The sequence below is a fragment of the Tamandua tetradactyla genome, chromosome 16, assembly GCF_023851605.1.
Source record: "Tamandua tetradactyla isolate mTamTet1 chromosome 16, mTamTet1.pri, whole genome shotgun sequence".
Lineage (NCBI taxonomy): Eukaryota > Metazoa > Chordata > Mammalia > Pilosa > Myrmecophagidae > Tamandua > Tamandua tetradactyla.
The window spans coordinates 40,079,127-40,095,158 of NC_135342.1; the positions used below are offsets into that span (position 1 = coordinate 40,079,127).

Genomic DNA, 16,032 nt, shown 5'->3' on the forward strand with positions numbered 1-16,032 from the left:
GGGTAGGAAGTAGAATGAATCTGACAATGCTGTTGTTGAAAATGAAAGGGAGTTTTTTTTAAAGTAGGTGCTGTCAAACTGATCTTCCCTACTGAAACAGACTTCAGAAATAGGTTTTAAATAGAGGGGTTACTTCAACTGTGAATATATAAACCATTAAAATAATATGCAAAAAATGTGAGAGCATTTAGAATAAAACAAATCAACTATAAACAATTGTGATTTAATACAAGAATTTAAATATATTTCACAAACTTCAGTAGAGGAAAAATTTATACCACACTGTATAATCTACTTAGCTTCAATATTAAGGTTTATTATATCTTCCATAATGAGGTTAAGTAACAATTTAAATATCAGAATGATAATTTATCCATTCAGATAAGCTTCAAAGTGACTACGAAATATTGTGCATGTAATAAATATACTTTATGTTTAGGGTAACAGGCACCATCTTGAGAGCAGAAAAGTTTTTATTTTAAACCAATAAATAAATTACATTCAAGAAAAAAATGTGTATATATCTGAAGTATGATATATCCTTTAAAAACAGGACATTTATCCTATTTTTCTTCATATAGCACCCAAATCTCCAACTGTTTAGAAAGCATCTCCCAAAACAGACTTCATACCTTAAGTCACAAAAATAAAGGCCAAGAAAAAAAATCAATTAAGATAAAATTTACAGTTTATATTCTTAATTGCCCATTCAATAAAATATCAAGTGCCACTTTATTAAAGATAAATGAATTGTATATATGTAATCTGTTAGTGCTGAAAATCTGAAATATATATTTTTAAAAGTCATTCTTTCTGAAAGTACTTAAAATATTGCATCTCTGGTGGCAAACCTGAAAACTATCAAGCACTTTATTTCCCTATTTTTTATACCTCTACCCCCACCCCTTAACCCTTTAACATCCATCCAGCATTTTTTCAAAAAGGTAAATACACTTATATCCTAAACACAAAACACTGACATTGCTCCTTGGTAAACAAGGAAATCCCAGAACAGTCCAAGCCTACAGCTTTGCTCCCAAAGTGTGGCACAGGTTTAATGATATGGAGCGTCAACAGAGAGGAAAAAAGAATCAATGGCCCTTACTGATGCAGTCAAATGCTCCTGAGAGTCCATAACTGTTTGACAATTTGGTGATGTAATCCTGAAGAAAGTTTCAACAGATTTTGCAGACAAGTATCAGAGAATAAGTCTTTGATTGATAATTTTTCTATTTATTTCTGCCAAGGCGACTGAAAACACGAAAGCCTTTTCATCAGAGAGGTTAGCATAGATGTCAATTTCCTTTTCCTGTTTCTCTGTTAAAGAAAAAAGGGAAAGCTTAATAAAAGGGGCAGTAAACAAAATAATTAAAAAATTTTAAACAGCTTTCAAGTAATTTTTTAAACAACGATGCTACACATAATTGACACTGTATATTACATGTTATAAAGTACTACTGAACTGAAAATTTAAAAATTACCCAAAGGGGAAATTTAAAAGTCATGAACTAAAAACTAAAACTAAAGGAATATATACTTCTATACAAACACAGTCTAATATCTATACACATCATTTCTATAAGAATAAAAATTCTCCTCACTAGAATGAGTTCTCTGTTATTTAATTTGTCATTAATCAAAATTAATTTTCTCACCCTAAAGATGATCCTCTCTGAACATCAATGGTGAGCTTTATGAACACATTAAGTTCTCCACCTTAGCCCTGCTTCAGAAAATAAGAATAGCCAACATTCATTTCTATTTTTAAAAAGACATTACCAAAACGAGGACTCTTGATGAAGTAAAATAAAACAAGAGAAAGAAACTCCTTTAAAAATATCATCTAGTGAGGGTTTTTTCCACTCTCCTAATTATAAATGTAATCTAAGTTCACGATAGAAATGTGAAAAATACATAAAAACAGAAAGTAAAGTAAAAATCACCCATCTCATAAGCCAGCTAAAATCACAATTACATTGTGGTATGCATTTTTTAAAATTCTTTTTTCAGGTTCTATTTCAGTTGTGTCTTGACTTTTTTCCTCAAGATTTTTTTTTTAATTAGAAGAAAGTTGTAGGTTTACAGCAAAATGATGCAAAAAATAGAGTTCCCATATATTTCCCTCACACACAGCTTTTCCTATTATTAACACTTCGTATCAGTGTGTTACATTTGCTACAAGTGATAAGACAATATTATTATTATACTATTAACTGTAATCCACAGTTTACATTAGGGTTTATTGTGTTATACAGACCTATGTATTATTTTCTTCTAATTTTTATTCTAGTAAAACACATAAAACCTAAAATTTCCCCCTTTTAACTACATTATGATTTATGTTAATTATATTCATAATCTGTGCTACCACTTGTTTTTACTTTTTAAACCAAGTAAAAAATGGATATAGACTCGTAACATTTTTACAAAATGTACCACAAAAAACAGAAATCCTTCCCCGTGCACATTTCCCATTCCCTAAACGAAACAACCTGTTTTTCAGTTGTTTCTTTTCATTTTTACCTCCTTATTTCTAAGTGATATTTTCGTACAAGGCTGTTTCCATAGTTTTCACTATGGAAAGTCAGGATTCCATTGTTTTGCATCGCTTGCCCCCACTACAAACACTTATTTCATTCCTTCATTCTTCTATTATGGTTAAATTCCAATCGGGGTAAGATCAATTATCAATGCTTACATTATTATGTCTATATAAATGAACTTCACTTTTCCTTTCTGCACATTTTGTTTTCCCTGAAGTGAGTTTTTAATTTGCCTAATTTTTTAATATATCCATTTCTAATTCAATCCAAATTCTCCCCTAGTTGTATAAATCTTCTTTCAGAACATGTTAGGTATTTTATCAATTCCATCTTCTTGAAGAAATCTTTACAAGTCTTCTGACCTGTCCAATATGAAATGGCTGCTCTCTAGGCCTGCTGCAGAATTATCTTGAGATCTCTCTTCAACATCAAGCTGGAGATTCTCCTTATCTCACCCCTGAGTTGGATCCTCTGTGTCCTGGATCTCAGTATCCTTTGGTGGTTTACTTCCTCACTTTGGTGGCACATATCTTGCAGTAGCTTCCTGAGAAAGGGAGCACGGGAAGCAAATTTTTTGAGACCTTGAATGTCCAAAAGCATCTTTAGTTCTACCTTCACCCTAATTAATAATTTGCTTGAGTACTCTTTCAGGTTTCCCCTCAGATTGGTGAAGGTAATAAATTGTTTCCTGACTACAAGTGCTGCTTGAGAGAATCCAATACATTTTTAATAGTTATTTTTTAAATTGATAAATTTACATGTAGTGAAATATGCAGATCTTAAGTGCACAATTTGATGAACCTTGACCAAAAAAAAATGGATACTGTAAACCCATGAAACCTATACCTCAATCAACATATAGCAAATATTCTTCACTCCAGAAAATTTCTCATGCTCCTTTCTAGTCAATCCCTCCCCTTCCCCACCAATAACCATTATTTTGAATTCTATATTTTCTTGAACTTCATATAAATAACATCATACAACATGTACTTTTTTATGTCTCGTTCTTTCACTCAATATGATGCTTTTGAGATCCATCAATGTCGTTTATATATCAGTTGTATGTTCATTGCTGGGTAGTATCCCACTGTATTTATTACAATACCCTATTATTTTCTCTGAAAACTTCAAGAATTTTCTCAAAACTATATGAGATATGCTGATAAGCTTTGTATAATTCCTATTTTTATCCATCTATCAGGCTGGGCATTTGGTGGGCCCTTTCAATCTAAAAACTCAACGTCCTTCAGGTTTGGGAAAATTTCTTGAATTATTTCACTCTTCCATCTTCTCTGTTCTTTATCAGAAACTTCAATTATTTATAGATGTCATACCTCAGATTGGTCCTCTAAATTTCTTATCTTTCCCATTCTTTTTTTTTCATCTCATTTCTTTTTGTTCTACTTTCTGAAACATTTCTTGAATTTTATCTTCAAACCTTTTATTAAAATTTTTCAGTTTTTGCAAATCATTTTTTTCCTGTTTTCAAATTTTATTTATTTTATTAGAGGTTGTAGGTTTACAGAAAAATCAAACATAAAATACAGAGTTCCCATATTCCATCCTATTATTAACAAACTTATATTAGTGTTGTACATTTGTTACAATTCATTAAAGAACATTTTTATAATCATACTATTACCTTTAGTTAATCATTTATAAGATCTGCAAGTAATATTTTAAAATTTATGTTCCAGAGCTTTTTTGACCTTTTTAATTTCCTTTTAAATATACTGTTCTTGTTTCATAACTACAGTATCTTCTCTTGCTAAAGATACTAATAATAAAACATGTTTTCTCCAAATTATCTTTTTTCCCTATTGTTTTGATCTCCGCCTTTCATACTAGATGCTTTCTTCTGGGCATATAGGTGATTCTTGGTAAAATGCTCATATTTAAGAGTGGGACACCAAAATAACTGATTAGAAAGAAATTCGTGCACATATGAGGAGTTTGACTATGGTCATCGCTCTAGGATGTTGACCTAGATGTTGACCGGGATGTTCCTTTGTAAAACACCTAACGAAAGACTCTCTATTTTGAACCTTTTCTCTTGGGCTGTTTGAATTCCCTAGAGAAGATACTTCCAATCTCTTACCTGTAAGTTATACATAAGCCAGGATGGAGAACTCAATATTCACCATGCCCAATTTTCACCTATTCTTCCTGATTTTAATACAGTGCTTCTACCTTCAGTGATGCTGGTTTTCCCTGTAACAGACACTCTATTTCGTCTCATTCTTTCCAAAGGATAAACTTGGAGGAGAGGGAGAGCAAACAGCCTTACTGGGCTGTTCATAAAGAGACTTTTAAACGAACTTCCTGTTTTTAGCTCTACTTTCACCTCCATTTCCAGACATAACTGATACTGTGCCTACCTTTCACCAAAGGGGCTTACAAATTGCTAAAGTACTCTCAAGTTTCCAGAATTTTGTCGCTATTGTTTCTCCTCCCATTCCTTGTCCTTGTGGGATTTTTTGCACTAAAAAAAATTCTTTTTGTTGTTATCTTGCTAAAATTTGGGGAGGGAGCAAAGCCAGACATTTATTCAATCCATCATCTTTAACTGAACCTTCCTTCTAGTACATTATTTCATTAATAAGCTATTCTAAATTGTCCAACATATTCTAATAAATCAAATGTCACTCCTATATCATTACAGCCAGAAAATTTAGACATCTACATACATCTAAGACTTATCTTAGAAAAATGGTTATGTTTAATGATTGTTTTTTATGATTTAATACATTATCTAGACGTCTAACAACGTTTCCTTTTCCACTCTTTTCTTTATCCCATTCTTTTTTGAAATACAGAAAACAATAAAGCCAATTCAAACAGCTTTGTTTTTTAGACACTGTGTCTGGTTTTCCCTAATTCACATGTTAAAATAAAGTTCAACATTGCAGCAAATGTTTCAAGTGCCTTGTGAGCAGGGAGACAATAAAAACAGAATTAAACTTCATGGCTACTAGCAATTAGAAGCATATTAAAGAAATTATTCTAAAATATATAAACATTTCAAAAGTTCATATTTCTTATATTTATTTTATTTAGAGATCAGTGGTCTACTCGGGTTGGCAATCCACAGCCCACAGGCCAAATCCGGTCCACCAGTTTTCTATAAAGTTTTCCTGGAATACAACTCTCCCCATTTATTTACATATTTTTCATGACAGCTTTCCAAACACAATGACGGAGTTGACAGAGACTGTATGACCCACACAGCATAAAATATTTACACTCTGTCTCTTTACAGAAGTTTGCTGACCTCTGATCCACATTAAAAGATTCCAGTTTGTGCTACAAAAATTGCTTTGACCAATTTCCTGTAGTTCGTATAAAAAGCAAATAAATTAAAAGCACATCTTACTAGAAACAGAAAAACTTTCTTAAATCTTTTCTGCAATAAACTGAAAATAGCTGAAAAAAATTATTGCCAAAAAAATGCTTCCTTCTTTTTTTCAAGTTATCAGGAAATAAAAGGTCAAGCCTGCCTTGCACAACTATACAGACTTCATCTTCCTGACTAAAAGGTTATTATCTGTTTTTTCACCTACCACCAGAAGCATTCCCTCTCTGTTCTTCGGGTTATAATCCCTTTACTTCAACTGAAAAGAATGTTCTGTTTTCTGGGCCAAGCAGTATTTCCCTCTTTTCTTTTTATTCTGACTCTTCTTTACTCAGTTTCTCTTCTGGAACAATCTTTGGCATAGATTTTCTGATCATCCCATTGTCAAAGAATTACATTCAGATTGAGAGAATGATTTAAACTCTCTGGGAAAGTTTAATACAAGAAAAAGGAAAAGCAGTAAAATTATCCAAGAAATTAAGGAGTATTTAAGTACTGCCTTCACAGAATATAATCAAATATGATATAAATCTTATTCACACAACACTATGAAATTTGATAAAAGCTAGGGACAGCTATACACCAGTGAAATTCTGTTCCCTAAAAAGTAGTAACTCTATTTAAATAACAGCAAACAAAGTGGAGAGACATGGGGAAAAAATTCTCAGTGTCTAACCTAAAAGAAATTTACATTTATTCAGAAAGCACCTGAGCACATAAAACACAATATCTGCAACAAAGCATAACTCATAAACAAACTCTCATTTCACTGAGATGAAATCATTTTGGCAAAGAGATTTTGAAAAATTATAAAGCGCAACTACTCTTTTTGTTCCCCCCATTAACTACTGGCTTGAAAGTCTCAATTTTAAAAAGATATTCATGGGAATATGGGACACATTATACCACTATTCTTCCTAACTCATTTATACTTGAAGATTCCCATGGTAAAAAAGTTTTTTAAAAGATGTATAAATCAAAGAAAGAAGAAAGCTAAAGTTTAATGATTAAAAACAGATTGTAGACACACTACTTAGAAGAAAGAAGACGACTCATAAAAGAAATACAAATACACTTTGGACTGAAGAATTCACCTACTATCCAAAAGCTGCCTCAAAGAAGAGAGCACACAAATTTCCCAACAATTTAAAATTCATACTAAAGAACACTTGGACAATAGTAAAGTTTTTAAACTTATACGAGTTTGAAATAGGTCTAAACAGAACTCCAATGTATCTTAAAAAATATTAATAACAAAAGTACCACTTCATCAGGCTTCTCCAGGATGTCATATACAAATTAGTATCCCTTACCTCTACTACCATGAGTTTATAACAGGCAGACTTTATTTTAAGCCTTTAGGCTTCCAATAAGAATCAAATGTCTGTGGTTTTTTATAAGCATCTACCATAGAGGAAACTCTTTTAAACTAAAATATGAGGTGTCACTTTAAATACAGGAGCACAATGCCTAACAAACACTTTCTTCTCCACTATCTAATTAAGATCTCAGATCAATTTAACACTTGGAAAAAAAATACTTGAGTTTATTCATACCTCTTTCTTCCTCATGTTTTTTGGCAGATGCACTTTTAGGTCTTCCTCTTCCTCGTCTGATATGATCTGAATGGCTGTTACTCCGAGACCTCTTTCTGTTTTCTAAATCCTTATTTACTGTAGAATTTATCTTCTCTCGCCTAACTCTCTCCGTTCGCCTCCTCTTGGCCTCATGCTTGTTTTCTATATAGATGAATAAAAGTGAAATATTTTAGGGCTTGGAAGGAATGTTTGCCCAAGACCTCATTTTCTTCCTTTTTCTTTCTGATGAGAACTAGAGTTTGCTGCCTGGCATATTTTATAAACTATAACCATAACATATATATTATGTTATATATATACTATATATGTTATTTATGTTATATATATTGTATATTTGTATATGTTATATATGTATATATATATATAATAGAAACAGAAATTCAACAGATCAGATTCACATGACACATAAGGTAAAAGGAATCTTTGAAGATTCACATGACACATAAGGTAAAAGGAATCTTTTGAAGAAAAGACCAGTTTCTTTATTTAGCAGCTTTAATTTTAGCCCCTACAAGCTCGGACAATTCCACTACAACCTCTCTGCCTTTTTCTTCCTCTCTGCTTCTAAGCTAAAAATGGCAAAGTATTGGAAAATGGAAGAAAAAAAAAATCCCAATTATTTTTCCCCTACCTTAATTCCAGAATGAAATATTTAATTAATCTTCTATTTCAGAATAAAAGCAAAACTGAACTTAGCCATAATATATTAAGATTACCAATAAAAAGCTAACAGAAAACATCCATAGAAAATATAAAGACACTAGGGAAATGAGTGGTTTTTACTTTAGGCCCAGATGAGGTAATTTCCGATATACTAAGAGCCTGTTTTTCCATAAATAGAATGGCAATAGAGGCACTTTACTCAGTGATATTTTATTAATGCAAGAAGCCACCTTTTGCACTCAAAATCAAAATGTTGGATAAGACATAACAACAAACTATAAGAAGGAACAAAAAAACCCATATTTTAACACAAACCTGAATTCAAAAGCAAGAAAAAGAATTCCCTAAATGTCTAAATTCATAGCAGTAAAGAGGTAAAATAAATAACAAGATCCATATCCCAAGAGCTAAAGGGAACAATGTGAAAGACTGTAAAACAAGTATGGTTACTAGGCTGCTGTAAAAAAAAAAAAAACAAAACACACACACGCACAAAGTAAAATAGTAACAGTTATCTCCAAATACCATGTCCTTGGAGAATTAGTTAATTCCAGATCTCAAAAAGGACATATTCCAGATGCTTTGGTAACATTTAATTACTCCAAATTGCAAGAAAGCTACCAAAGGTAACTAGGGTCTTGTTAAAGGACTTCTGAGCTAACTTGAAGAGGTTCCTGCTGACCAACAATAGGACAATTCGAATATCAATAAGAATATTAACTGGGTTGAAGCATATCAACTATATTTAAAATTAGGAACACATGATATTAAAAACAAAATCAAATTAGGTAATAACCGCAGAAGAGCCAACTCATTATTATGAAAACTTAAAGGGTAAGATAGAGCCTTTTCTATTCAAACTGCACCACCAAGTAAACAAAAGGGAGACGAAGCCACCAAGTAAACAAAAGGCAGACGAAGAGAAACTTCTCATTTTAAAATTATTCTAACTAACAGAATTAAGAGGGAATGATAGAATCAGATTATCACCATTCTTCAACCTATAATAAACTAAAAGATCTAAGCATTAGATACCAACAGTGCTAAGTGCTAATATTACAGAGAGATAAGCAGACTTTATGCACTTCCTGATGGAAGAACACATCACTATCTACTAAGTAGTGTTGTCACCAAAAAAAAAAAAAAAAGATCAAATCTCATCAAGCTTACAGATTTAATTTACAATTTATAGGAAACACAGAGTCACACAGAGTCAGGGGAATGTATTAACCTATATGGTAGGAATGCAAACAGCATATCCAAATGGATAAACAACACAGTTTCTTCAATATATAATATACGTGGGGAGAAAAAAGAGAGAATATATAAAAAGAGACTATAAAAACATAGCAACCATATGCAATGCAATATGTGAACTTTAATTGGAATCTGTTTTTAAAAACAATTTATAAGAAAACAGATTATCTGAATACCAACTGGATATTTGATAGTAAGGAATTATTGTTAATTTTTTTGTCTTATAATGCACTGTGGTTGTTTTTAAAAGTCTACCTTTTAGAAATATGTAATGAAATATTTGTAACTGAAGTATGGGCTTTGCTTCAAAAAATATGTATGGGGAGGAGTGGATGTGGGTGTGGATGAGATAGGGTTGGCTACCATATACTTCTGAGTATGCTTGAATTTCCCCCCCCCAAAATTAATTTTAAAATGATAGGCAAAGCTTTAGTACAGTGTGCCTCTTAAAATTCAGCACTGACTTCAGGTTTCCTCCTCCAGCTACCTATCCATCTCTCAAACTTCATAGCCAAACTTCTCAGAGAGGTGTATGTACTTGGTCCTCACTCTCTCATCTCCTATGTACTTATCAATCCACTCCAGTATAGTTTCCAACCCAATATAACTGATCATCAGCAACAACAAAAACCTGAATGTTATTAAATACAACACACTTCTCTTTTACAATCTTATACCATCTTTCAAAAGCATTCAACAAACAAACACGACCATTTTTGAAATTATGTCTCCACTTGGTTTCCAAGACTGTCTCACCAGCCATTCTTCTCATCTCTTTTGTAGGTCTTCCCCTCCCCTAGATACTTTCCCAGCCTCTAAAATTTAAGCACAAGGACTCTATTCTGAGCTCTGTTCTCTTATTTACACTGTGTCTAGGAAATCTCATAAGACCCAAAGCACTAAACACTACTGTTATTATGACTCTAAAAATTATAACTTCAACTCTGAACTCCCCCAAAAGCTCCAGGCTGTCTACTCAACAAATTCATTTGAATGTCTCACAAGCAGTTCAAATGCATCAGAAAAGAACTCTTGATTTTCTTCCCCTAAGTCTGTTCTTCCTCCAGCCTCCATCATCATAACACAAACTGGTTGCACAAGCCAAATAACTTATAGTCATTTGTGACATATCTTGCCTCATACTGATCAAAAAGATAGGTTCTTTCAAAATACACCCAGAATCTTTACTTCTCTCCACCTCCACTGGTAATATCCTAGTCAAACCATTCTCTACATAGCAGTCAATGTTATCTTTTAAAAAAAAAAATCAAACTTTATAGCTCCCCTACTAAAACCATATAATAGCTTTTCAATGTATTTGAAATAAAGTTAAAATTCCTTATCAAAAAGTACAATTTCCTATAAGATCTGACCTTCACTCCCCACTACATGGGACATGACATCCAGAGGTGAAAGTCTCCCTGGCGGCATGGGAGATGACTCTCAGGGATGACTCCAGCCCTGACACTGTGGGATCAACAATTCCATTCTGAACAAGGGGGGAAAAGAACTGTAGCTAATAAAGTATCAGTGGCTAGGAGGGTTCAAATAGAGTTAAGAGGCTGCTCTGGAGGTTGCTTTTACGCAAGCTTCAGTCAGACACTGCTACCTATCATAACTTGCCAAACACCAACCAGGACATTCCAGACAATCCTAAAGAATACCTAGGGCAATATATAAGATTCTACAAGGGTTCCATGCACTAGGGTAACTTTTCAGAAACCTATAACCTCCAGAAGGGTCCCTGGACCAGATAAGTCCTGAAACCTAGAGGGCCCAGCCTCTCCAGAACATTAGCTAGTTTCATCTCCCTACCCCATATTAGTGACAGACCCTTCCAACATGAAAAAAATTAGAATGGCTATAGCCCAGACACCCCTAAAGAGAGGGACAGAAAGATCAAAAGTATGACCTCCCCCTGTCTATGTGGGACATGACTTCCCAGGGGTGTGGACCTTCCTGGCAACGTGGGACAGAAATCCTGGAATGAGCTGAGACTCAGCATCAGGGGGTTGAGAAAACCTTCTCCACCAAAAGGGGGAAGAGTGAAATGAGACAAATTAAGTGTCAATGGCTGAGAGATTACAAACAGAGTTGAGAGGTTATCCTGGAGGTTATTCTTATGCATTAAATAGATATCACCTTGTTAGTCAAGATGTAGTGGAGAGGCTGGAGGGAACTGCCTGAAAATGTGGAGCTGTGTTCAGTAGCCATGTTTCTTGAAGATGATTATATAATGATATAGCTTTCACAATGTGACTGTGTAATTGTGAAAACCTTGTGTCTGATGCTCCTTTTATCTACCTTATCAACAGACAAGTAAAACATATGGAATAAAAATAAATAATAGGGGAAACAAATGTCAAAATAAATTTAGAATGAAATGCTGGTGATCAGGTGGAGAGTATGGTATGTATGAATTTTTTTCTGTTTTCTTTTTATTTGTTTTTCTGAATGTATGCAAATGTTCCAAGAAATGATCATGACGATGAATATGCAACTACGTGATGATAATGTGAATTACTGATTATATATGTAGAATGGAATGATGAAAAGTTACAAATGTTTACGTTTGGTGTTTTTTGGTACTTAAAAAAAATTAATAAAAAAACTATACAAGATGTTATTAGTAGAATTAAAAAAAAAGTGATCGTGGAATTATACAGAGAAGATAGGATTTAACAAATGAATATGATTCTGAATCATTAAATTGATATCTTTTAGTTTCCAGTATCTTAGAGCAACTAGAAGTAAAAACCTAAAATTGTGGAATTGTAACACATGTCAAACTCTGAAATATGTTCTACAACTAACTGTGGTGCTATGCTTTGAAATTTATTGCTTTTTTGCATATGTTGTTTTTCACAAAAAAGAAAGAAAAAAGTCGATTGTGGTGATAAAAAAATATTTAAGCCTTTTAGCCTCCTATATTCTGGAGTAACTAGAAGGAAAAACCTGAGAGGATCATATGGTAGCCCGTGACAAACTCTGGGATCTGTCCTGTAACTACTTGTTGAAGAGTAATTTTTTATTTCTTTGTTTTGTATATATGTTATACCACACAATAAAAAAGTTAAAAAAAAAAAAAGATCTGACCTTCATCTCTCTTCAATTTCAATTTCGCATCATACTACTTGTTATTTTGTTCACAACACTCCACACATGCTTGCTTTTAATAAAACACACTCCTCCTGACCCATGAGTATTTGCATTTTCTATTTCTTCTGCCTGGTTCTGTCTTTCCCAAAGGCTCTTCATGAGCTAGGCTTCTTTTTTCTGCAGGTATCAGTTTACAGGTCACCCTATCATTCCCTCAGTCTCACAGCCCAAATTACTTTCTATAATCTACTATTACTACTACTACTACTACAATATATACTGTAATCCATCATTATTTGGTTACTTAAATGCTTAACACGTCCCACCCCGTCAAAACATAAACTTTATGAAAGTAAGGACCTTGACTGCCTTATTTATAGAGCCTAGAACATTACCTACACATATGAAATACACAATAAATATTGCTAATAAATAAAAGCAGAACTGAGTGTACATTCACCTCATCAACTCTCAAAATCCCATTGGCATGAAAGGAAGTTTGGGAGGGAAAAAGGAAAATAAGTCTGTAGTGACGGAAACAAGCAAAAGGTGCTATTAAAGATCAGAAATTGCAGAATTTCAACAAACAAGCAGAAGCGTGCTGACTGAGAAACCAAAATAGAAATAAAAGATGGCTCCTATGGAAGGGAGAACTGTTCTTTCCAATGGAGTTTCAAAGACAATGCCAGGGGAGGCAAAAAAAAGGTACAAGCCGGAGCAGGCCATTGGTGATTATCAAGGTAAACACAGGATTACTGCAGAGTAGGTGGGCCATTTTCCTTTCTATTTCTGTGTATACAGAGCAACTGACATGAGAAAGTGACGCTCTCTATACCTAGACCAAAGCAGAAAACAGAGCAATGTTTAAAGGAACTCTGAACTTCCATAACAGAAAAAGAAGCAACCAAAAAATAAGGAAGTTCTTCATAAGAATGAAATACTGTAAGGATTTCACTTTCCATCTCCAAATGAAGTCTTCCTTATTTCTGGGAACTCTGTTATTCACCAGCTTCCTACTTGCTCACCCAATATACATCCAAAAGCCTGCCAATAACCTCCTTCCATTTATACATTAAATGGACCTTTAAAACAGTATAGGATAAGCTTGCAAGTTGTCTACATTTATAAATAACAACAGGCAACTAAGATTACTAGCTACATGAGGAAAACAAAAAAACATGAGAAAGAAGGACCATGAAAAACAGGGAAACAAAGGTAGTTAAAGAAACATGGGAAAAAATGAAAACATTACAATGCATGCCTTCAGAAAAATCTGAAAGGATTATATGATATTACATCATTAAATAAGAAGAAGTTGCTATGAAAAAGAAGAAATTAGAAAACAAGGCAGACTTAAAATTAAAGTGCAAAAGACAGGTTAAATAATGGACATGTCTGAAAACTGAATTACAGGTTTGGAAAAGGAATTCAATGAAATTTCTGGATAAAGCAAAAAAGACAAAAAGGTAGAATAAGTGACAGAAAGTGAAGAGAAATGAAGATCCAAGAAATATAATACTGTCTAGGATAGAACTGTTATTATCTACCCAATACTCATTCCCCCCTTCCTGAAGATGTTCCTTTGAGATGGCAATGTGCCCAGCTAAAACATACATACTGTCAGACTCCCTTGCAGTACAAATAGTCGTGAAATCTAGTTCTAGCCAAAGACATGTTAAGTGGAATTGGGTAAAGTTCCCAGAAAGATTTTTTTAAGTGGATGAGTATGGCTGGCATGCCTCTTGGTTGCTCTGCCCTTCCCTTCTGCCTACTTGGAATGCTTATGGAATGCGTGTAGGTACAGATGCTACCTTGTAATGATAGGGATGAATGCCACATCTTCTCATGATGAAGAGAAAAGTCTAGGTCCTTGATGATATTACTGAGCTATGCATAAGTCCTGGACTGCCTACATTCATAAGTCTCCACTAAACAGGAAAAATAAATTACTTGTTCAATCTAGTGTCAGGTTTCTTGTAGATGGCAATCATGATATATCATCTGTTCTAGTTTGCTAGCTGCCAGAATGCAATATACCAGAAATGGAATGGATTTTAAAAAGGGGAATTTCATAGGTTGCTAGTTTACAGTTTTAAGGCTGAGAAAATGTTTCAGTTAAAGCAAATTTATAGAAATGTCCAATCTAAGGCATCCAGGGAAAGATACCTTGATTCAAGAAGGCCAATGAAGTTCAGGGTTTCTCTCTCAAGTGGAAAGGCAAACACAGGCAGGGTTCCTCTCTCATCTGGAAGGGCTCATGGTGAACATGGCCTCATCTGCTAACTTCTTCTACTGGCTTCCTGTTTCATGAAGCTCCCCAGGAGGCATTTTCCTTCTTCATCTCCAAAGGTCCCTGGCTGGTGGACTCTGCTTCTCATGGCTATGTCATTCTGCTCTGCTCTCTCTCTGAATTGCTTTCTTTCTCCAAAATGTTTCCTTTTTTATAGGACTCCAGTAAACTATTCAAGACCCACCCAAATGGGTGGAGACACATCTCCCCTAATGCATCTTAACAACCACTCTTGATTGGGTTATATCTCCAGGGGGATGATCTAATTACATACAGTATTGAATAGGGATTATTCTGCCTTTACAAAATGGGATTTAGATTAAAACCTGGCTTTTCTAGGGGACATGTATCCTTTCAAACCAGCACATTCTCCAGACCCTAAAAAAGACATGTCTTCCCCATATATGAAATACATTCATTCCATAACAATATGAGAGAACCTTAAACCATTCCAGTAACATTTCAAATACAAAATTAAAATCAGCACAAAGTCTCATGAAAGTTAGTTAAAGGCATGGATAGTCCTAAGGCAAAATTTTCTTCATTTGCTCTGGATCTTTGAAAACTCATAACAAGTTATTTGCTGCCAACATACAAAGGAGGAACAGTCATGGGATATATATTCGCATTTCCATAGTGAGGAAGGAACACAGGGGTCACCAGACCCAAATAGTTTCGAAAACCCGCAGGGCAAAGTCCATTAGATTTCAAGGTCTGAGAATCATATATCTTCGGGGCTTCTGAAAGCGGCAGTTCCACTCTTCCCAAGGGTCTATGCAGAGGCCTGCCTCTCTCCAAACGCAACCTTGGAGGTCATTGGGGACACCACCTTTTTCTTGGCTCCACCCTCTCCAAGCATTGGGCTGCACCTGGGCTCTATGCCATCTCCAGGGTACACACTCAACCCCACTACGTGGTGGCAGCCAGGCTCTTCCCAAATCCCAAGAAATGTGCTTCATCCTCTCCAAGGCCTGAGGCAGCACGACTCTTTCACTGCAACGAGGTGCAAGGCCCATCTTCTGCCTTCGGGGCAAACTCACCCTCTTCACGGCTTGGGTGGGTCCACTCTCTTGGACCGAGGCCTCTTGACCTCAGAACTCAGCCCCCATGGTTTTGCCTCTGAAGTTATTTCTCCTCCAATGCATCCCTTCTCTGAGCCCCCCAGTCCAGATTGGCAGCGGCTCTGTTTATATAGGTCCCACAGCACTCTTGTTGGCTTTCTATACA

The 16,032-nt window shown here is 34.5% G+C and overlaps 1 protein-coding gene across 5 annotated transcripts in view; it reads right to left on the reverse strand.

Moving 5' to 3' along the window:
* Positions 1-267: 267 nt before the first annotated feature.
* The window catches only part of LOC143659404 (UPF0547 protein C16orf87), a 28,557-nt gene continuing 12,792 nt past the window's right edge, over positions 268-16,032 (reverse strand). The window contains exons 3-5 of one of the 5 annotated variants that reach the window (XR_013163521.1): positions 7,455-7,637; positions 2,906-3,087; positions 1,216-1,317 (exon numbers count right to left, since the gene is read on the reverse strand). Coding sequence is in view for 2 of the 5 variants with exons in the window: in XM_077132315.1 (XP_076988430.1) it covers positions 1,199-1,317; positions 7,455-7,637 (302 nt within the window). In the remaining 3 variants the exon portion in view is untranslated. Of the gene's footprint in view, positions 1,318-1,655; positions 1,727-2,905; positions 3,088-7,454; positions 7,638-16,032 lie in introns of those variants that run through there. The other 4 variants (XR_013163523.1, XR_013163522.1, XM_077132315.1 and 1 more) reach the window with 4 other exon arrangements.